The following is an 18,628-nucleotide window of genomic DNA, read 5'->3' as shown; positions in this document are numbered from 1 at the left end:
GCACTCAGCATCAAGGGTTGGAATTGGGGGTTAAATCACCAAAATGATTCCCGGGCGCGGCCACCGCTGCCGCTCACTGCTCCCCTCACCTTGCTCACTGCTCCACTCACCTTGTTCACACCAGGGTGTGAACAAGCGGATGGGTCAAATGCAGAGGTTAATTTTACCACACCTAGTGTGTGTGTGACAATCATTGGTACTTATTAACTTTAATCCACATGCCTTACATACCATTGATCGTATAACTATAATACGTTCATAGATTGTTATGCCTACTGATGTATATATTTTTCTCAGCTTAAAACTTATCTGTATGTTTGCTCAGCAGCTGTGATCAGGTGGTGCCTGCTCCATCTTCACGCCCTGGCTCTCCTGGCCTCTTCTTGCCACCAAGTGAGAAAAGAGACAACTTGGTGCCGTTCGTGGGCTTCAGCAACGGTGGCAACACCTGCTATTTGAACAGCATTTTACAGGTGAGTCGCCACATTCAAACTATTGTCTTTACACTGAGAATTGTCGTTTTTAACTGTGAATTTGAAGATATTCTCGAGGGGTCTGAATACTCTAGTCTAAATCATTAATTATATTGTTAAATCAGTCCATTCGGGATTTTGCATGGTGCCAACTATGCAAATTCAACCAATCTCTGCACGTTTTTGGTCAGTCAACATCCTTTTTGCCACTCAAATTTGTCTCTGAGTGGCACTCAAACATGAACACATTTTATTGTGTAGACCAGCGGTCCCCATTACGTCGATCGCGGAGGATGTGTCAGTTGACCGCCAGCCAGGCATGAAAAAAAATAGACCTAAAAATGAGCGATCACAAATCTTCACTACGACGTCACTTGATTGAAATTCAAGGCACCCGAGGATCTTGTGAAAAGATGCTGGCTGCTGCCAGCTCAGTGTGAAGGAAAAAAGGCGAGAAACACTTTTTATTCCAACCGTACCTGCCGTCAAAAGCCTAAAGACCGACTGCACAGTTCCGGTCTTCACAATAAAAGTGCTGCTCCATCTCGCCTGTGCTAACAAAATAAGAGTCTCTGAAAGCTAGCGCAAACAAGCTGGCAAGCTACGGAGTTTGCCGCCAATGTATTTCTTGCTGGACGAATAAGATGCAAAAAAACCAAGCACTTTCATGTGGTATTAGACAGAAAGGAGGAACTTTTTTTGTCCTCCATTTGAAAATGTGGACGTTATCAGCACTGCTGTCTGATTCCAATCAATGCAAGTTATCAGAATCAGGTAATACACCAACTTATATTCTTGTCTTCATGAAAGAAAGGAATCTATATGTTAAACATGTATGTATATTCATTAAAACACCTTTAGCATGTGAACAAAAACGGCAAAATAAATGTATATAAATTATATATATAAATGTATACATATATATATATATATATATGTGTGTGTGTGTATATGTATATATGATGTAGATCACCCCGATCATTTAAAAAGTAGCTCGCCTGCTGAAAAAGTGTGGGCACCCCTGGTGTAGACAAATCAGGAACAGCAACGTGTAACAATACATACATTTTTTATTGTTCTAACGGCACAAATGTTTTCCTCCTGCGTAGCTTAGACATACTTCAGGTTCTCGTCTACAGCGCTAAGCTTTCTGGGTAAGGTAGCATTTAAACATTGAGCAACACACCGGTGTCCTAACTTCCTAGTTTCCATATTTATTCAACCTTTATATATCCAGAGTAAGGTAATTACGATCATATTCTCCCCATTGTGGGATGAATAAAGTCTATCCTAACCAAATATGGTGGAAATGTCTGTTGATAGATACTGCAGTAGGGAAGCAACGGTGCACGGTACAACCCTGCACGGAACAATCTATCCTTTATTGACCGTGATCTTGTGTGTGTCTGTGAATGGGTCTGTGTTTGTGTACGTGTGAATGTGTTTGTGTACATGTGTGCGGGTGCGACCATCTCTGTCCGCCGTCGCGAAAGTCAGGCTCGTCGCGACGTAATTGATGTCCAGCTGGAAGTGCAGCCCAGAAGAATAAAATAAAAAATATGTTGAAAGACAACATTGAGAAGGAGCAGCAACTTCAGTGCCAGACTTTAGTTTAATTGACTGCTGAAGCTCTCCAGTAATCCTGCCCTGAATGCGGACTCACAGGCAGGTACAGAATGTTTTTGTGACTTAACTACTGCATTGGTCCCGACAGGGAGAATAAACACACCTACTAATTTAAACAGAAAAATAGACATTTTATATGTAAATATTTTTTGAACCAGACTTTGTGTTTGCTTTTATTCAACTCCTCTGATATAACATGTACTAAAAAAAAAGAAGAACAATTCGCCTTTAATAAAAGAAATGGTGATACTAATAAATTGGATGATGTAAAAAAAAATGTTTATAGAAGTCTTCTCACTCATCTTTGCACTGATGTATCCATCAACGTTTAATCATAATTAACATGAAACTGTAATCTGTATAAATTGTAGCAACTGTATAAACACAGTTTGTTATAAGTTACAAACATTATTTTACATTGGGGTAATCAGTCACCCACCTCTTCCAAAGAGGGACACATTTGTTGTTAGTACTACTACCCAGTAGGTAGTAAGTACATGCATTTACTACCTAGCTGACACAACCATTTTTTATTTTATTTGTGCTTGTGTTCAGTGCTTGTAGACATAGCAATGTCAGGCTGACAATCGCTCTGCCGTCTACTCGAAACAGGAGAAAGCAGCATCTCCTACTGACTTGTGACTGGTCAGACCGTGCTAAACTCAAGCACATGGCTATGTTCAATATGATTTGCATATTTATAAGGGGTACTTGGTCTGGGCGTGCTAAGCACGTCTGCGGTAAATTCCAAGTAAATTGCGATGAAACTAAATAATGTGCTTGGATTTGTCCGAGCAAACACACATATGAATTTTTACTTGCGTACGCCATTTTCTGGATTTGATAGTATGTCCATATTTGGTAGGAAAAAAAAAACATGCAACTGTTGGTACTGTACTGACAACAAGCTACATTTGCAATCAGTCCCATTATAATACATTTAGTGCCAAATCTATATGAGGCGGCTACAAGTAAATGAATATATGCAAAACACTGCAGGGCTGGCAGTGACAACAAAAAGGCCTTAATGTCTTATTGCTCCTGTAGGTACTCTATCACTGTCCAGGCCTAAAGGAAGGTATCAAGTCCTTGTACAAGTTGTCAAAAGGGAACTCTAAACTTGGTGAAGAGATTAAATGTGAAGAGGTGAGTACCTTTCTCCATCAAGACAGTCACCTGTCACAATCGCCATGACAAAGTAAATGTCATTCTCATTTGTAGCATTTAGAGGATGCTGCTGAACCTTCCTCACCGGCACACATTGAGCTCATCGGAAGCTTTCACAGTCTGATAACCTCAGTGGAGCAGGTACAGGCCAAATTCCTGCTGAGTCCAGAAAGCTTCAGTGAGAGAGAGCTTGACACGTCACCTCGCAAACTTCTTCACACACTCAGGTAACATCGCTGAAAATGTTCATCCCTGGAGTGTTTTGCTTTCAAGGCCGTTGCCAATTAATGCTTTTTAATTTCGATCACAAACGCCGATCCTCTCTGGCTAACAAGCTAGCAGTGAATTATGTATCTCCATACACAGTGTGGAGCGGCTCCATTAAGCTGCTATTATTCACCTGCATTAAGGTAAAAAAACCCCTGCATTTTTTAGTATCATTATCAAGTATAATTATCGCTGGAGGACAAGGCGAAACATGTTATACATCGAAACAAAGCCAGGAGCAAGAATACAGTTAAAATAACCTTGCTTAAATAACAGCAAGAAATAAGTGCTTAGTAAACTTTAAGAAGTCTAAATGGAATCGTGTTACAGCGGAACATAAGCATTTATTAACAGGAAATTAACTAGTAGATTATTAAGAGCATAGAGAGAGGGTAATGTAACAACTGTTGATGTGTCAGCATTGTCATTGTCACAGTCAGTACATGACCATAAGAGTAGGATTGGATCATCCATAAATTGATGGTGTTGATATCAAGGGTAGTATATGATCGATACTAAAGTGAACGGCTTGATATGTTTATTTACTCAATTACGTTTTATTATTTTTTGTTAATGTTCAAAAACTCGGGCAATCTTTCTGTGGACACAGGAGGACTAATGAGGGCAAAAACCAAAAGATTTAAATGAGTAGTAAATAGTTTGTGCTTTTTATTTTGCTTTGACTTAGTTTTGCTCAAACAATTCTATGTAATAAAAGATAATAGGGAACTAGTTTGAAGATTATGTTGATATTTTTAAGCTGTCAATAACAATCACCATGAATACATTGAAAAATGTATGGTTAATACAACATTTTGCTGGTGTTTTTTTTGCAATTGACTCTCCTTAGTTTTATCCTGCTTATAAATGCAATTTGACTCCTGTGCAACACTTTAGAAAACAATAAAAGTTTCACTAAATGTGCTATATAAATGAAGTCGATTGGACTGGATAAAAAGGCAAAAAATATGTATAAATGCATTTAAAATCAAATCTGTTATTATTAATTAGTATTAAGATATATGTTGTTATCGTTTTGCCATATTTTCAACTGTTGTTGCTTGTTGTACAATGCACTTTGAACAGTTTTCAAGTGTAACTCTCGAGACTTTTAATGACCTTTTTTAATTAAAAACTACTCACAACAAATATAATCTTACAATGTTATTATAAAATGTACTCGTGCTTAGAGACTTTAAACTTCTGTCCCTCGGTGTTCCTGACGAAAGAGGCGTGCTACAGCAAGCATGACGTCACACGCTTCGCGCTGGTCTAGTTAACTTCCTCTTATGAGCCGCCACTGTCTTCTTAATATTTGCACATTTTGTTGCTCGCTGTCCACGGGTATATATGGTTACGTCCACATTGCAGACACGCTGACAACGCTCCAGACCAAGGCGTGCGTCTTGTTTACATCCGTGTTCGGCAGCACTGTTTAATGTATTTAAAAGTCTTGTTTTTCGGTGGTCGGGTTTTCGGTACATCACCTGTCAATAGTGCGCAAATAATAGGCTGGATATACATCCATTCAAACGAGGGTTGCAAAATTCTGGGAATATTCAAAGTTGGAAACTTTCCATGGGAATTAATGGGAATAAACATTGAATGCAACATGCTAGATCCTGCAGCATGATTATTAGCTAAAACAACCAGATTTATTGCAAAGTCAGTTGAATTTCAAGCCTTCATTGTGCATCCCTCCATCACATGTGCAGTGCATTCTTCCATCACATGCACAGATAATTCCCAGCATGCTACACACTACAGCAGGGCTATTGAGGCCACACTAGTATTTGAGCCCAAGGACTTCATCCAGTCAGGTAAGTTTTGATGATATTACTAGGGTAAATATATGTGATCTATGGTATTTAAGTTTAATAGAGTTGTAATTGCTTGTTACTGTATGACTGTAGACTACTCCAGCAGATTTCCACTCAAGCGAGCTAGCTGTTCTTGTACTTGTTAAATAATTTTGGGGCCAATATCTCTAGCTAGCTAGGTTTATGTACCACCACAGTCTCATAATGAAACGAAAATATTTGTCCGTTAGCCGTGATGCTAATTTTCTCCATGTTAGATCCCATTCATTTATGCTAACAACGTTAGCGATCCAAATTTACCTTTTTTTTGATCTGTGAAGTTCAACTAGCAAATACTAAATCAAAACGTGTAGTTTCCTCTGCCTTCTGTTCTGCTAGCCATTCTGTTGTCATACAAGACTGTAGGTAATAGTTTGATTTAGCATGCTGATTGAGTGTTCATTTATTCATCTAGCCCATTTCTATTCATTTGTCCATCGGTAAAATATTTTTAAAGACTACTCCAATTGTTTAGCTGACTATATCTGTGTGGCATTGCATTAGTGTTTTACAAGCTTCTCATCTTATTCTACAGAATAATGCCACATATACCATCTGATGTGTGGAGACATTTCACCCCAACCAATGTAGGCGGAAAGGCTGTGTACATTTGCAAATACTGTGCAAAAAGCTATGTCAAAAATGCTACAATGATGCAGCAGCATATAGACAAGTGCCCAAAGTGTCCTCGGGGATCAAAACAAGCAACCCCGGACAAGAGTTCCTCTGCTTACATTCAAAGTGAAAATGATGCAGCTGCATCATTAGCAGATTCAGACACTCTCCCAACGGCTCCTGGTCATTCTGGAATCAGAGGATTTTTTTACTCAATGGATGAACACAGCCAGAGAAATGCTGATGAATGTTCGAGCAGTGTATGCAACTGGCTCACATCTGATGCTCACAGCCAATGTCTATTGGAAGAGATTGCTGAATGTTCTTTGTCCAGCATACACACCTCCCACCAGACATGCTGTATCTACTCATTTGCTGGATGGAGAGTTCAACAGAGTGCAAGCAAAGGTCAAGCAAACCATTGACAAGGCAGACTGCTTAGCAGTCATCTCTGATGGGTGGTCGAATGTCCGGGGACAAGGAATTATCAACTACGGTAAATCGTTTCCACCCCTCAACCAGTATTCTACAAGAGCACAGACACAAAGGACAACAGACAAACAGGCGCCTACATTGCTGAGGAGCTGAAAGTAGCCATCAACGACCTTGGACCGAAGAAAGTCGCCGCACTTGTAACTGACCACGCTGCGAACATGAAGGCTGCTTGGGCAAAAGTGGAGGAGACCTACCCTCAAATAACAACGATTGTCTGTGCTGCCCATACTTTTAATCTCCTTTTTAAGGACATCATGGCACTGAAGACAATGGACACACTGTACAAGATTGCAAAACAAGTAGTGAAATATGTGAAGGGCAAACAGGTAGCTTCAGCAATCTACTTCTGAAGCTACCTTACTTGTAAAGTAGCTTTCAAGTAATTGTTGAAAGCAAAATTAAAAAAACAAGAGCACCACACTGAAGCTCCGCAGAATCACTCGATGGGGTGGGGTTGTCACCATGTACGACAGCCTACTTGAGGGGAAGGAGTCTCTGCGAGAGATGGCCATATCCCAGTCTGCATCCATCGAAAGTCCCATCAAGAGAATCCTGCTGGAAGATGTGTTTTGGGAAAGAGTGACTAGCAGCCAGACAATCCTCAAACCAATAGCAGCAGCTATTGCCAAGATAGAAGGTGATGATGCCGTCTTGTCAGATGTTCAATGTCTGTTTGCTGAGCTCAAAAAAGAAATCCAAACTGCTCTGCCCACTTCCCTGCCGCTTCAAGCAGAGGAAACCGCAGTGGTCAAATCAATGGATAAGCGCCAAGAGTTCTGCATGAAGCCAATACATGCAGCAGCATACAAACCCCGTTTCCATATGAGTTGGGAAATTGTGTTAGATGTAAAGATAAACGGAATACAATGATTTGCAAATCCTTTTCAACCCATATTCAATTGAATGCACTACAAAGACAAGATATTTGATGTTTAAACTTATAAACTTTATTTTTTTTTTTGCAAATAATAATTAACTTAGAATTTCATGGCTGCAACACGTGCCAAAGTAGTTGGGAAAGGGCATATTCACCACTGTGTTACTTCACCTTTTCTTTTAACAACACTCAATAAACGATTGGGAACTGAGGAAAGTAATTGTTGAAGCTTTGAAAGTGGAATTCTTTCCCATTCTTGTTTTATGTAGAGCTTCAGTCGTTCAACAGTCCGGGGTCTCCGCTGTCGTAATTTACACTTCATAATGCGCCACACATTTTCGATGGGAGACAGGTCTGGACTGCAGGCGGGCCAGGAAAGTATCCGCACTCTTTTTTTACAAAGCCACGCTGTTGTAACATGTGGCTTGGCATTGTCTTGCATCAATAAGCAGGGGTGTCCATGAAAAAGACGGCACTTAGATGGCAGCATATGTTGTTTCCAAAACCTGTATGTACCTTTCAGCATTAATGGATCCTTCACCGATGTGTAAGTTACCCATGCCTTGGGCATTAATGCACCCCCAGATGCTGGCTTTTGAATTTTGCGTCGATAACAGTCTGGATGGTTCGCTTCCCCTTTGGTCCGGATGACACGATGTCGAATATTTCCAAAAACAATTTGAAATGTGGACTCGTCAGACCACAGAACACTTATCCACTTTGCATGAGTCCATCTTAGATGATCTCGGGCCCAGAGAAGCCGGCGGCGTTTCTGGATGTTGTTGATAAATGGCTTTCGCTTTGCATAATAGAGCTTTAACTTGCACTTACAGATGTAGCGACGAACTGTATTTAGTGACAGTGGTTTTCTGAAGTGTTCCTGAGCCCATGTGGGGATATTCTTTAGAGATTGATGTCGGTTTTTGATACAGTGCCGTCTGAGGGATCGAAGGTCACGGTCATTCAATGTTGGTTTCCGGCCATGCCGCTTACGTGGAGTGATTTCTCCAGATTCTCTGAACCTTTTGATGATATTATGGACCGTAGATGTTGAAATCCCTAAATTTCTTGCAATTGCACTTTGAGAAACGTTGTTCTTAAACTGTTTTGACTATTTGCTCACACAGTTGTGGACAAAGGGGTGTACCTCGCCCCATCCTTTCTTGTGAAAGACTGAGCATTTTTTGGGAAGCTGTTTTTATACCCAATCATGGCACCCACCTGTTCCCAATTAGCCTGCACACCTGTGGGATGTTCCAAATAAGTGTTTGATGAGCATTCCTCAACTTTATCAGTATTTATTGCCACCTTTCCCAACTTCTTTGTCACGTGTTGCTGGTATCAAATTCTAAAGTTAATGATTATTTGCAAAAAAAAAAATGTTTATCAGTTTGAACATCAAATATGTTGTCTTTGTAGCATATTCAACTGAATATGGGTTGAAAATGATTTGCTAATTATTGTATTCCGTTTATATTTACATCTAACACAATTTCCCAACTCATATGGAAACGGGGTTTGTACATGGTGGACCCAAAGTACCATGAGAAGAGCATACTCTCTGGTGAAGAGATCAACAGAGCTTACACAGTTATTACTACCATGCCTCACCATCTGGGTCTTGATGAAGGCAAAGTCTTCGGCAGTCTGGCAAAGTACCGTACCAAGCAAGGCCTTTGGGAAGGGGATGGGATATGGCAGTCATGCCAGCACATATCTGCATCCACCTGGTGGAAGGGACTTTGTGGATCTGAGGCCCTTGCACCTGTAGCTTCAGCATACTTGCCAATCCTCCCGATTTTCCCGGGAGACACCCGAATTTCAGTGCCCCTCCCGAAAATCTCCCGAGTCAACCATTCTCCAGAATTTTTCCCGATTTCCACCCGGACAACAATATTGGGGGCGTGCGTTAAATGCACTGCCTTAAGCATCCTCTACAACCTGTCGTCATGTCCGCTTTTCCTCCATACAAACAGCGTGCCGGCCCAGTCACATAATATATGCGACTTTTACACACACAAAATGCAAGGCGTGCTTGATCAACAGCCATACAGATCACACTGAGGATGGCCGTATAAACAACTTTAACACTGTTACAAATATGCACCACACTGTGAACCCACACCAAACAAGAATGACAAACACATTTCGGGAGAACATCCTCACCGTAACACAACATAAACACAACAGAACAAATACCCAGAACCCCTTGCAGCACTAACTCTTCCAGGACACTACAATATACACCCCCGCTACCACCATCTCCCGAATTCGAAGGTCTCAAGGTTGGCAAGTATGAGCCTCAGTCATCCTCCAAATCCCACCCACATCAGCCTCCTCTGAGCGCAACTGGTCACTGTTTGGAAACACGCACACAAATGTTCGCCACAGGCTCACGAATGCAAGGGTCCGAAAACTGGTGGCCATCCGGGCAAACCTAAGGCTCTTTGAGCCTGACACAGAGCCATCTTTAACAAGGTTGGACAGTGACACCGAAGATGACGACAAGTCAGATGTCGAGGAAGTGGACATTGAGGACGTTGATGAGTTCCAGGAAGAAAGGATTCAGAGGACAAATGCAAAAAACAGAAGCCTGAGAAGCTTAACTAAATGCTTTCATTTTACATTTTGAATGGGACCTTTTTGGGGGGGCATCATTTATTTTATTGAACATTCATGTTTTTTGATGTTCGATGAAAAAACAGGCTTGAGAAGCTTAACTTAATGCTTTCATTTAACATTTTGAATGGGACTTTTTGGGGGGGCATTTAATTTATTCAATCAACATTTATGTTTTTTGATGTTTGATGAAGTTCTGCTCACAAAAATAAATTTGTATTACAAATGTTTGCATGCATGTCTGCTTATTATGACCACAAAATGTTTATATTTGTGTCTGTAAATTTCCTGTTAATTTCCATTAATTCCCGTTAATTCCCCATTAATTCCCATGGCCAGTGTCCAACTTTGAATAATCAAAAAATGGTCTATATTTCCAAACTTCCCGAGCTTAACTTACCAAGGTAAATTTCCGGAAAGTTTCTGGAAATTTACCGGAAACTTTCCACCCTTTTGCAACCCTAATTCAAACTGTAATGACCTGCTGGTGGTAATGTTTGTGTGGTTTGGATTTAATGTCAGTTTTTCCCATGTTTACAAACACACCGTTCATGCCTGAATGGCGGAGAATGAGGAAGTGTTGTTGTGTGTCCGGCGGAGAAGCGGGGACTCACGAGACAAAAGTGTGGACACGGGTGTTAAAACCTGTTGGAATTGTGCGATTTGTTATCATAGGTTTGGTAATAAAAGTTAAAAATCGCGTTGGACTTAGTATGATTTCTTTTGGGGGCAATGAATTACATTACTTGAATTTTTTTAATGTAAAAAAAAACTCAACTTATTGTCAAGGTGTGGCGATAATAAAAATGCAGTGGCGGTCCGCCGCATTAAGGGAAAACCCTGGTATTGGCTGATCCCATTCATAAATGATTGATTTCCGAATCAACAGCAAAAAACCGTGATTGGAACAACCCTACATTTTAAACATCATTTTTATGTGCTTCGACTCATTTATTTGCTTGCATTTCTTGCAGGCAACTGAACCCAATGTATGAAGGCTATCTTCAGCATGATGCCCAAGAGGTTCTGCAATGCATTCTGGGCTACATCCAAGAGGCCTGCATCACCATACGGAAGGAGCACAAGCTGGAGAAGCAGGAGGATGTTGATGTGACTAAGGTCCAAGTCAAAAATGGCACCCCTCTTAGTTCACACAATTCTGAACTGGATAGAAGCACAGAAGATGAAGGTCAAGTGAATGGAAAGAGGAAGAGCGATACGGACTTGGGAAATGCCAAAAAGAAGCCAAAATCTATTAAATCTGCCAGATCTAGTGCTGAAGAGGAGCATGCCGTGAGTGCACCTGTCACCCGTTCCAAAAGGAAGTCGTCCTGCGACATCACCCAGGATAACACGCATGGCAAAGATGGAGAGGAAGGAAAGGGAGACAAGGAAATAAAAGTAAAAGAGGAGGAAGATGTGGGCAGTGATAATGAGAAAACCTCTAACGAGGCTGACGAGAAAAAGAAGCGTAGTAAATTGAGCTGGCTGAGACCGGTTAGGAAACAACCCAGCATCATGTCGATGTTTCGCACTGTGGGGAAGCTCACCTCCTCCTTTGGAAAGAAGGTGGAGCAAGAGAACAATGTGACCGAGGACAAGCAAACTAAAGATGATATGTCAGAAGACGATCAGGAGGTCGTCCCTCAAAACGTAAACAGTGTAGAGAAAGAAGCACACCAAGGTATGACATTAGTAACCTTTGGGGCATCTTCAAATATAATATGACATAACCTGGACCTCCTTTTTGGTTCTGTTGCCTTGCAGACGGTCTAGACCTGTTGGAGCGCTTGTTCCAAGGCCAGCTGGTCTTACGCACTCGTTGTCTGGAGTGTGAGAGCTTCACCGAAAGGCGAGAAGACTTCCAGGACATCAGTGTCCCCGTGCTGGATGAGAAACCTAGCAGCCCAGACGATCTCTCTTCAGGTGAGGCTTTGAACAACAAACTGTTGAATCCGCACCACGGCCACTTTTCCACCCACCAAAAGAGTTCAGTCTATTAAACATGGAGTTGTTGTGTGACAGCGACATCATTGCGTCATGACAACGCGTAACCTGCCAGTGAATAAATACAATTGAGAGTTAAATAATGTGATGTGATGTAAATCAATTGGAAAAAAAGACAAATGCATACTAGGGATGTAAGATATCAAAATCTCACAATTATCTATTATCACAGTTTTAAGGTCACGTTACGATATTGCAGTAATGTAAAAAAAATATGCCTTAGTGTGGAAAATAAAGTCTTACTTATGTTAAGGATAAACACACTTACTGTAAATAAACACAAACCTAATCCTCAAATATTGTAATCATATTTATTACTACCAAGAGGTTTGTTGAAAATGTGAAGAACAGTGAGGGAAACCGTGTTTGAAATAACAAGCAAACATAAAAAACTTTCAGTTCTGCGTTTTTAAACTGCAGATTGAGCTGGCTGAGACCAGCTCAATTAGACAATAATAACCTTTGTCTAATCAGGTTATTATTTGATTAGACAAATAATAACCTGATTATTTGTCTAATCAGGTTAGACAAAAACCTGATTATAATGACTCACAAATTGAAGTTTGGCCTGGATTACTTATTGGTTTTGCTTCAATAATCTTTTCCAGGTGATGATTAATCAAGTGACTTCTCAAGTTGCTTTTATTTCCGGACCTGTAGCGTAGGCGTCCGCGGTCTAGCAATATCTCCAAATTGTATTTTGCATGTACGTCACGTTTTCTCCTCTTTGAATTTCTTTGACTGTGATGTCAAGATTTAAACTTTGTGAGAGGATCCGCTTGCTCGAGCTTTCCACTCTGATCCTCTGTTTCCTGCTGTATTTTACTGCGGCAGGGGATTATGGAAGATGTGGTTTGCTTCTCAGATCGGCTCACTCAATAGTGGCAATAAAAACCCTACAATGGTGGGTGTAGTCCTAGTTCCCATTTACCGTCACACGTTACGGCATTATTGTGAGAACCGCAGTATTTACAATACCGTTACATCCCTAATGCATACACTAATAATAATAAGGCACCATCAAGGTGCCGTGCTGAACTCCTTCATTGCTGTGTGAGATGCAGCAGGTGTTAGTAGAGCTGTACAAGTAAAACTCCTGACCTTTAGTATTACCGTTTCAATTAAAATGATCCAAAAACCGTGATTAGTAAACTTACAGACTGACTGGCACCATCTCATTAGCTTAAATGTTAACATGAAAACTAGAGACATTAACATATTTTCCTATTAAGAAACCACGTAGCCCAATCTAAACTTATTTAAACACATTGCTGTCTGAGCAACTAAACTATTCAAATGTGCACAATGCACATTGAACCTACAAGCTATGCTCTCTTAGAACAGAGTGATCGTTTTTTATATCATATTTTATGGCGCGTTCAAAGACTGCTGAAAAGCAGGATGCCACAACGCCCGCCAGAAATGATAAATAATGTAATTATTTGCTGCGCACTTTTCATTGAAATAAATCTTAAAGTGCTAGAGTGCAAATAAATATTTCAGACAATAAAAGCTTAGCCATTAAAAACAAATAAAATAAGACTAAAACAATATCAGTGAAGCATAAGAAACACAAAACATGCAAAATAGTGTTTTTTTAACAGTGTCAGTGCTGTTCAGTTTATTCATTTATGTAGCACATTTAAAAACAACCCCAGTTGGTCAACGTGTTGTCCAGAAATAAGAAATCATTTGAAAAAAAGTGGACGCAGTGGTAAATTTACATTGTAACATGGAAGGATGAATAAAATACGCCTTAAAAGAAGGGCAAAATATATCACCTAAAATATTACAATTTAATAAAAAAAATTATAAAACAGGAAATAAAACGACCAAGACTTCCTGCCTAACTGGATTTGAACACCAGGGAGTAAACATATTTTTTAACCTAGATTTAAATTGGCTCAGAGACTGGGAGATAGTGGAGGGTCGTTCCACAGTCTGGGCCCTGCCACTGAGAAGGCTCCATCTCTTCTGGTTTTAAGTCTGTTTTTTGGGACAGCCAGGAGGAGCTGGTCTGAAGACCTCAGGGTCCTGCTGGGACAATAAGGCTGCAGCAGCTCAATAAGACAGGACAGGTCTACTTGGTGTAAGCATTTAAAAACAATAAGTACAATTTTAAAATGAACTCTAAAAGTAACTGGGAGCCAATGAAGAGAAGCCAGTACAGGGGTAATGTGCTCACGTCGTTTGGTTTTGGTTAAAAGACGAGCAGCAGAATTCTGCAAGCGCTGCTGCCACAGTTTGTCTATTTATTTTAGTTATTAATCAAATAATAACTTGGACAAAAGATTTCAAGTATTCTTGGAGCACATTCAATAATACCATGAAAATTATGATAACCGTGAGATAAAATGTTAATATTGTTAGGGCTCCATACTGCGTATGGAGACACGCAATAGCCGCTTATCAGCCAGGTTACTAAAATTAAATAAAGTATCAGCCAGAGGGGAGCGGTGTTTGTGATCGGCATTAAAAGGCATAAATGGGCATTTGCTGATCACATCCCTAATATTTATTAAATTTTTAGGTGTCAGGAAGGTAGGAATTTGTAATTGGAGCTTGACAAACCCTGTATTAACCAAAGGACAGCAGAGACAGGATCCAACATATAGTGTTCTTAGAATGTGTTGGTTATTTATTACTATAGTAATGCAGGCCTCGAATTTTAACTTTTTAAGGGTTTGATGGTAGCGGGGGTGTATATTGTAGCGTCCCGGAAGAGTTAGTGCTGCAAGGGGTTCTGGGTATTTGTTCTGTTGTGTTTATGTTGTGTTACGTTGCGGATGTTCTCACGAAATGTGTTTGTCATTCTTGTTTGGTGTGGGTTCACAAGTATGCTTGCATTCACTGGTGTGTGTGAAAAGCCGTAGATATTATGTTATTGGGCCGGCACGCAAAGGCTGTGCCTTTTAAGGTTTATTGGTGCTCTATACTTCTCCCTACGTCCGTGTACCACTCTGTACAGCGGCGTTTTAAAAAGTCATACATTTTACTTTTTGAAACCGATACCGATAATTTCCGAACCGATACCGATCATTTCCGATATTACATTTTAAAGCATTTATCGGCCGATAATATCTGCAGCCTGATATTATCGGACATCTCTAATATATATATATATATATATATATATATATATATATATATAAAATACTTTTGAAAGATGGCACCTGATGGCCATAAGATGTAACTGCACTTTTTGTCCATATAAATAAAAATAGTGTTCATGTATGAGATCTAGGGCTGCCAATTATGGCCAAAGTAATAATTAAGATTATTGTTATGAATATTGAAATCCTGATTACTGATTGTTAGGTAAAGCAGTGTTGGGGTGTGAACGTAATACCATAATGTAATTTGTGATGTCTATTATTAGACAAATATTAGGTGTTTTTATTCTTTAATAATATCAACTTATCAGCTTTTTGTCATTACATGATGCCTATCTGTATTTTTACTCTTTGATAGTTTTTTTAATAATTGTTATTTTAAGTTATGTACATTTACATGTAGATGCTGTATCGGGACGGATCCACTAAGAGTTTGACCAGAAAGATGTCGTATAGGAATTAACTACACAATAACACATTAACACAATGCTGTGTCACATGAATGGTTTTTGAAGTAACACATTTGTGACATGAAAAAAACACAAGTAATGTAAAAAACATGGCGTTTACTTTTTGATATCAAAATAAAACACAAAGCAGTTCGGCTAATAAAGATGAAGTCTAATAAACATGCTTTGTTATTCTCCAACGCCTCCTTGTGGTTCAGTACAACAGTTTGGCCAACAACAAAAAAACGGAGTGACACCTCTCACAATGTATACAGAATCTGCACAGTCTGCGTTCAGTTCGATGAGATAACAAAACATTTGAGCTAGTACTGATCTTATTTGAACACTGATACAGTTTGCAGTTAAATAAAGGACCAGTGAACATCCCAGTCGACAAACTAAAGACTTTATAAGCAAGTTGTGACAAGGTTCATGACACATCACCTGCTGCACGTTTCCTCACGTTAACTCTGGCACAGCAGCTGATGGACGATGTATTGAGAAAATAAAAGCAACATCAAATAGTTTTTGTCATTTGCTGTATACTTTTATTGTTGGGACAAGTGCGTCTGTTTCCAATATTGTCCACACCTGTCTCCATCTAAACACAGCAGTGCGCTCTTAAGCGAGGGAAATTGACGTTAAACCAAGCGCTTGGCTCTGTTTACTCCGAGGGGAAATCTCCGCAGCAAAGTCTGTGTAGTTAGTCCGCCATGATTATCAAGCCAAATGACGCTGATGCGCTTGCGCCTGACTTCGTGTTGCAGAAAATGCATTAAAAAATGATGGGGGTTTTTCGGTATTTAGACAGTATTACTCACCGTCTGGAATTTTATTGCAAATGATCATTATACCATTTACTGTTACATCCCTCGTCCATTAACAAGTAAAAAGTCAAGGGCGGTCACGGCATGTTCTTGCCGCAGATGTTGGTCAATTTTTGGGGCATTACGGCAAGTGACAAGGGTTGCCCTGATGATGTGTATCATTCTTTCTGTCAATAAACTGCAGTGGCATCATGCATTAGGTGGTTTAAATGTGGTTTCAGTTTGATCACCTTCATGTACCGTATTTTTCAGAGTATAAGTCGCTCCGGACTATAAGTCGCACCGGCCGAAAATGCATAATAAAGAAGGAAAAAAACATATATAAGTCGCACTCGAGTATAAGTTGCATTTTTGGGGGAAATTTATTTGATAAAACCCAACACCAAGAATAGACATTTGAAAGGCAATTTAAAATAAATAAAGAATAGTGAACAACAGGCTGAATAAATGTACGTTATATGAGACATAAATAACCAACTGAGAACGTGCCTGGTATGTTAACGTAACATATTATGGTAAGAGTCATTCAAATAACTATAACATATAGAACATGCTATACGTTTACCAAACAATCTGTCACTCCTAATCGCTAAATCCCATGAAATCTTATACGTCTAGTCTCTTACGTGAATGAGCTAAATAATACTATTTAATATTTTACGGTAATGTGTTAATAATTTCACACATAAGTCGCTCCTGAGTATAAGTCGCACACACTATGAACAAAACTGCGACTTATAGTCCGAAAAATATGGTAGTTTGCATACTTGCCACCCTTGAGACCTTCGAATTTGGGAGATTGGGGGGCGGGTGGGTGAGGTGGACGGGGTTTGGTGGTAGCGGGGGTGTATATTGTAGCCCGGAAGAGTTAGGGATGCAAGGGATTCTGGGTATTTGTTATGTTGTGTTAAGGTGCGGATGTTCTCCCGAAATGTGTTCTTGTTCTTGTTTGGTGTGGGTTCACAGTGTGGCGCATATTTGTAACAGTGTCAAAGTTGTTTATATGGCCACCCTCAGTGTGACCTGTATGGCTGTTGATCAAGTATGTCTTGTAGTCACTTTCGTGTGTATGCAGAAGCTGCATACAACATGCGACTGGTTGTATGCACTGATTGTATGGGGAAAAAGCGGCCGCGTCGACAGGATGTAAGGACGCTAAAGGTAGTGCCATCACGGCACGCCCTTTATATTGTTGTCTGGGTGAAAATCGGGAGAAATTCGGGAGAATGGTTGCCCCGGGAGATTTTCGGGAGGGGCACTGAAATTCGTGAGTCTCCCGGAAAAATCGAGAGGGTTGGCAAGTATGGTAGTTTGTCAGATTATTGAATATTAATAAGTAGGCACACTGTCCCAACAACTGGTTCCCTGACTTACGCCTTTCTTATTTCTTTGCCTCCACAGTTTCTCCATACCCCAAATTAGAGCAGAAAACCTTGAAGTGGTCTATCGCACAGTTTGCGTCGGTGGAGCGCATCGTGGGAGAAGACAAGTACTTCTGTGACACGTGTCATCACTACGCTGAAGCTGAAAGGAGTCTTCTGTTTGACAAAACGCCCGACGTCATCACTATTCACCTGAAGCGCTTCTCCGCCAACAATCTGGAGTGAGTTGCCAACCTGACCACATTTGACTGACAAAGCAACTTTTGCTGTTATTCGTCTTTTCCTTTCTTCCAGACTGGACCCCTATGCAGGTCTGTCCAAGGTCAACACTCCCTTGCAGACGCCGCTGACATTGTCTCTGGAGGAGTGGTGCACACCTCGATCTTCCGACAAAGGCCACCACTACCAGCTCTTCGCCGTGGTCATGCACAGCGGCGTGTCCATCAGCAGCGGCCATTACACAGCGTACGTCCGTATGAGCGGCTTGGAGGACGCCAAGCTCTGGCTGCAAGACGGGAAGGAGACGGAAGAGGAGGAGGCGAAGGACTACGACGATGGCGAAGTTTCTGTCAAGCAGAATGCAAAAGAACAGCCGGCGCCTAGCTTGGCGTGCAGCAAGCCAGGAAGTAAGAAGCTTCCCGAAGGTGGCGTCGGACTCTTGGGAGGTCAGCGGAGTTCAGTGGGCAGCGTGAGAGAAGCGCCCAAACAGAGAACAACTCTAAACTACAATCCAGAAGCAGGAGATGGGCCTTTGACTTCCTGTGAGGGTTTGGAGGCCTCAGAGCAGCAAGCTTTAAACAACCTCCTGGAGTACGAAGGAAAATGGCTGCTCTTCGACGACTCAGAGGTGCG

At 40.7% G+C, this 18,628-nt stretch overlaps 1 protein-coding gene across 11 annotated transcripts in view; it reads left to right on the top strand.

Moving 5' to 3' along the window:
• The window catches only part of usp1 (ubiquitin specific peptidase 1), a 198,289-nt gene that overhangs the window by 178,418 nt on the left and 1,243 nt on the right, over positions 1 to 18,628 (top strand). For 10 of the 11 annotated variants that reach the window (XM_061975717.2, XM_072914684.1, XM_072914685.1 and 7 more), the window contains 7 exons: positions 326 to 473; positions 3,147 to 3,245; positions 3,321 to 3,493; positions 10,973 to 11,682; positions 11,766 to 11,924; positions 17,796 to 17,997; positions 18,071 to 18,628. The exon at positions 18,071 to 18,628 is cut by the window's right edge. In XM_061975717.2, the coding sequence (XP_061831701.2) occupies positions 326 to 473; positions 3,147 to 3,245; positions 3,321 to 3,493; positions 10,973 to 11,682; positions 11,766 to 11,924; positions 17,796 to 17,997; positions 18,071 to 18,628 (2,049 nt within the window). The remainder of the gene's footprint in view (positions 1 to 325; positions 474 to 3,146; positions 3,246 to 3,320; positions 3,494 to 10,972; positions 11,683 to 11,765; positions 11,925 to 17,795; positions 17,998 to 18,070) is intronic. The other variant, XM_072914686.1, reaches the window with a different exon arrangement.

This window comes from Nerophis lumbriciformis, linkage group LG14 (genome assembly GCF_033978685.3).
Source record: "Nerophis lumbriciformis linkage group LG14, RoL_Nlum_v2.1, whole genome shotgun sequence".
NCBI lineage: Eukaryota > Metazoa > Chordata > Actinopteri > Syngnathiformes > Syngnathidae > Nerophis > Nerophis lumbriciformis.
Note: the sequence above shows the minus strand (reverse complement) of the source record. Positions and strands in the feature narration are given on the sequence as shown.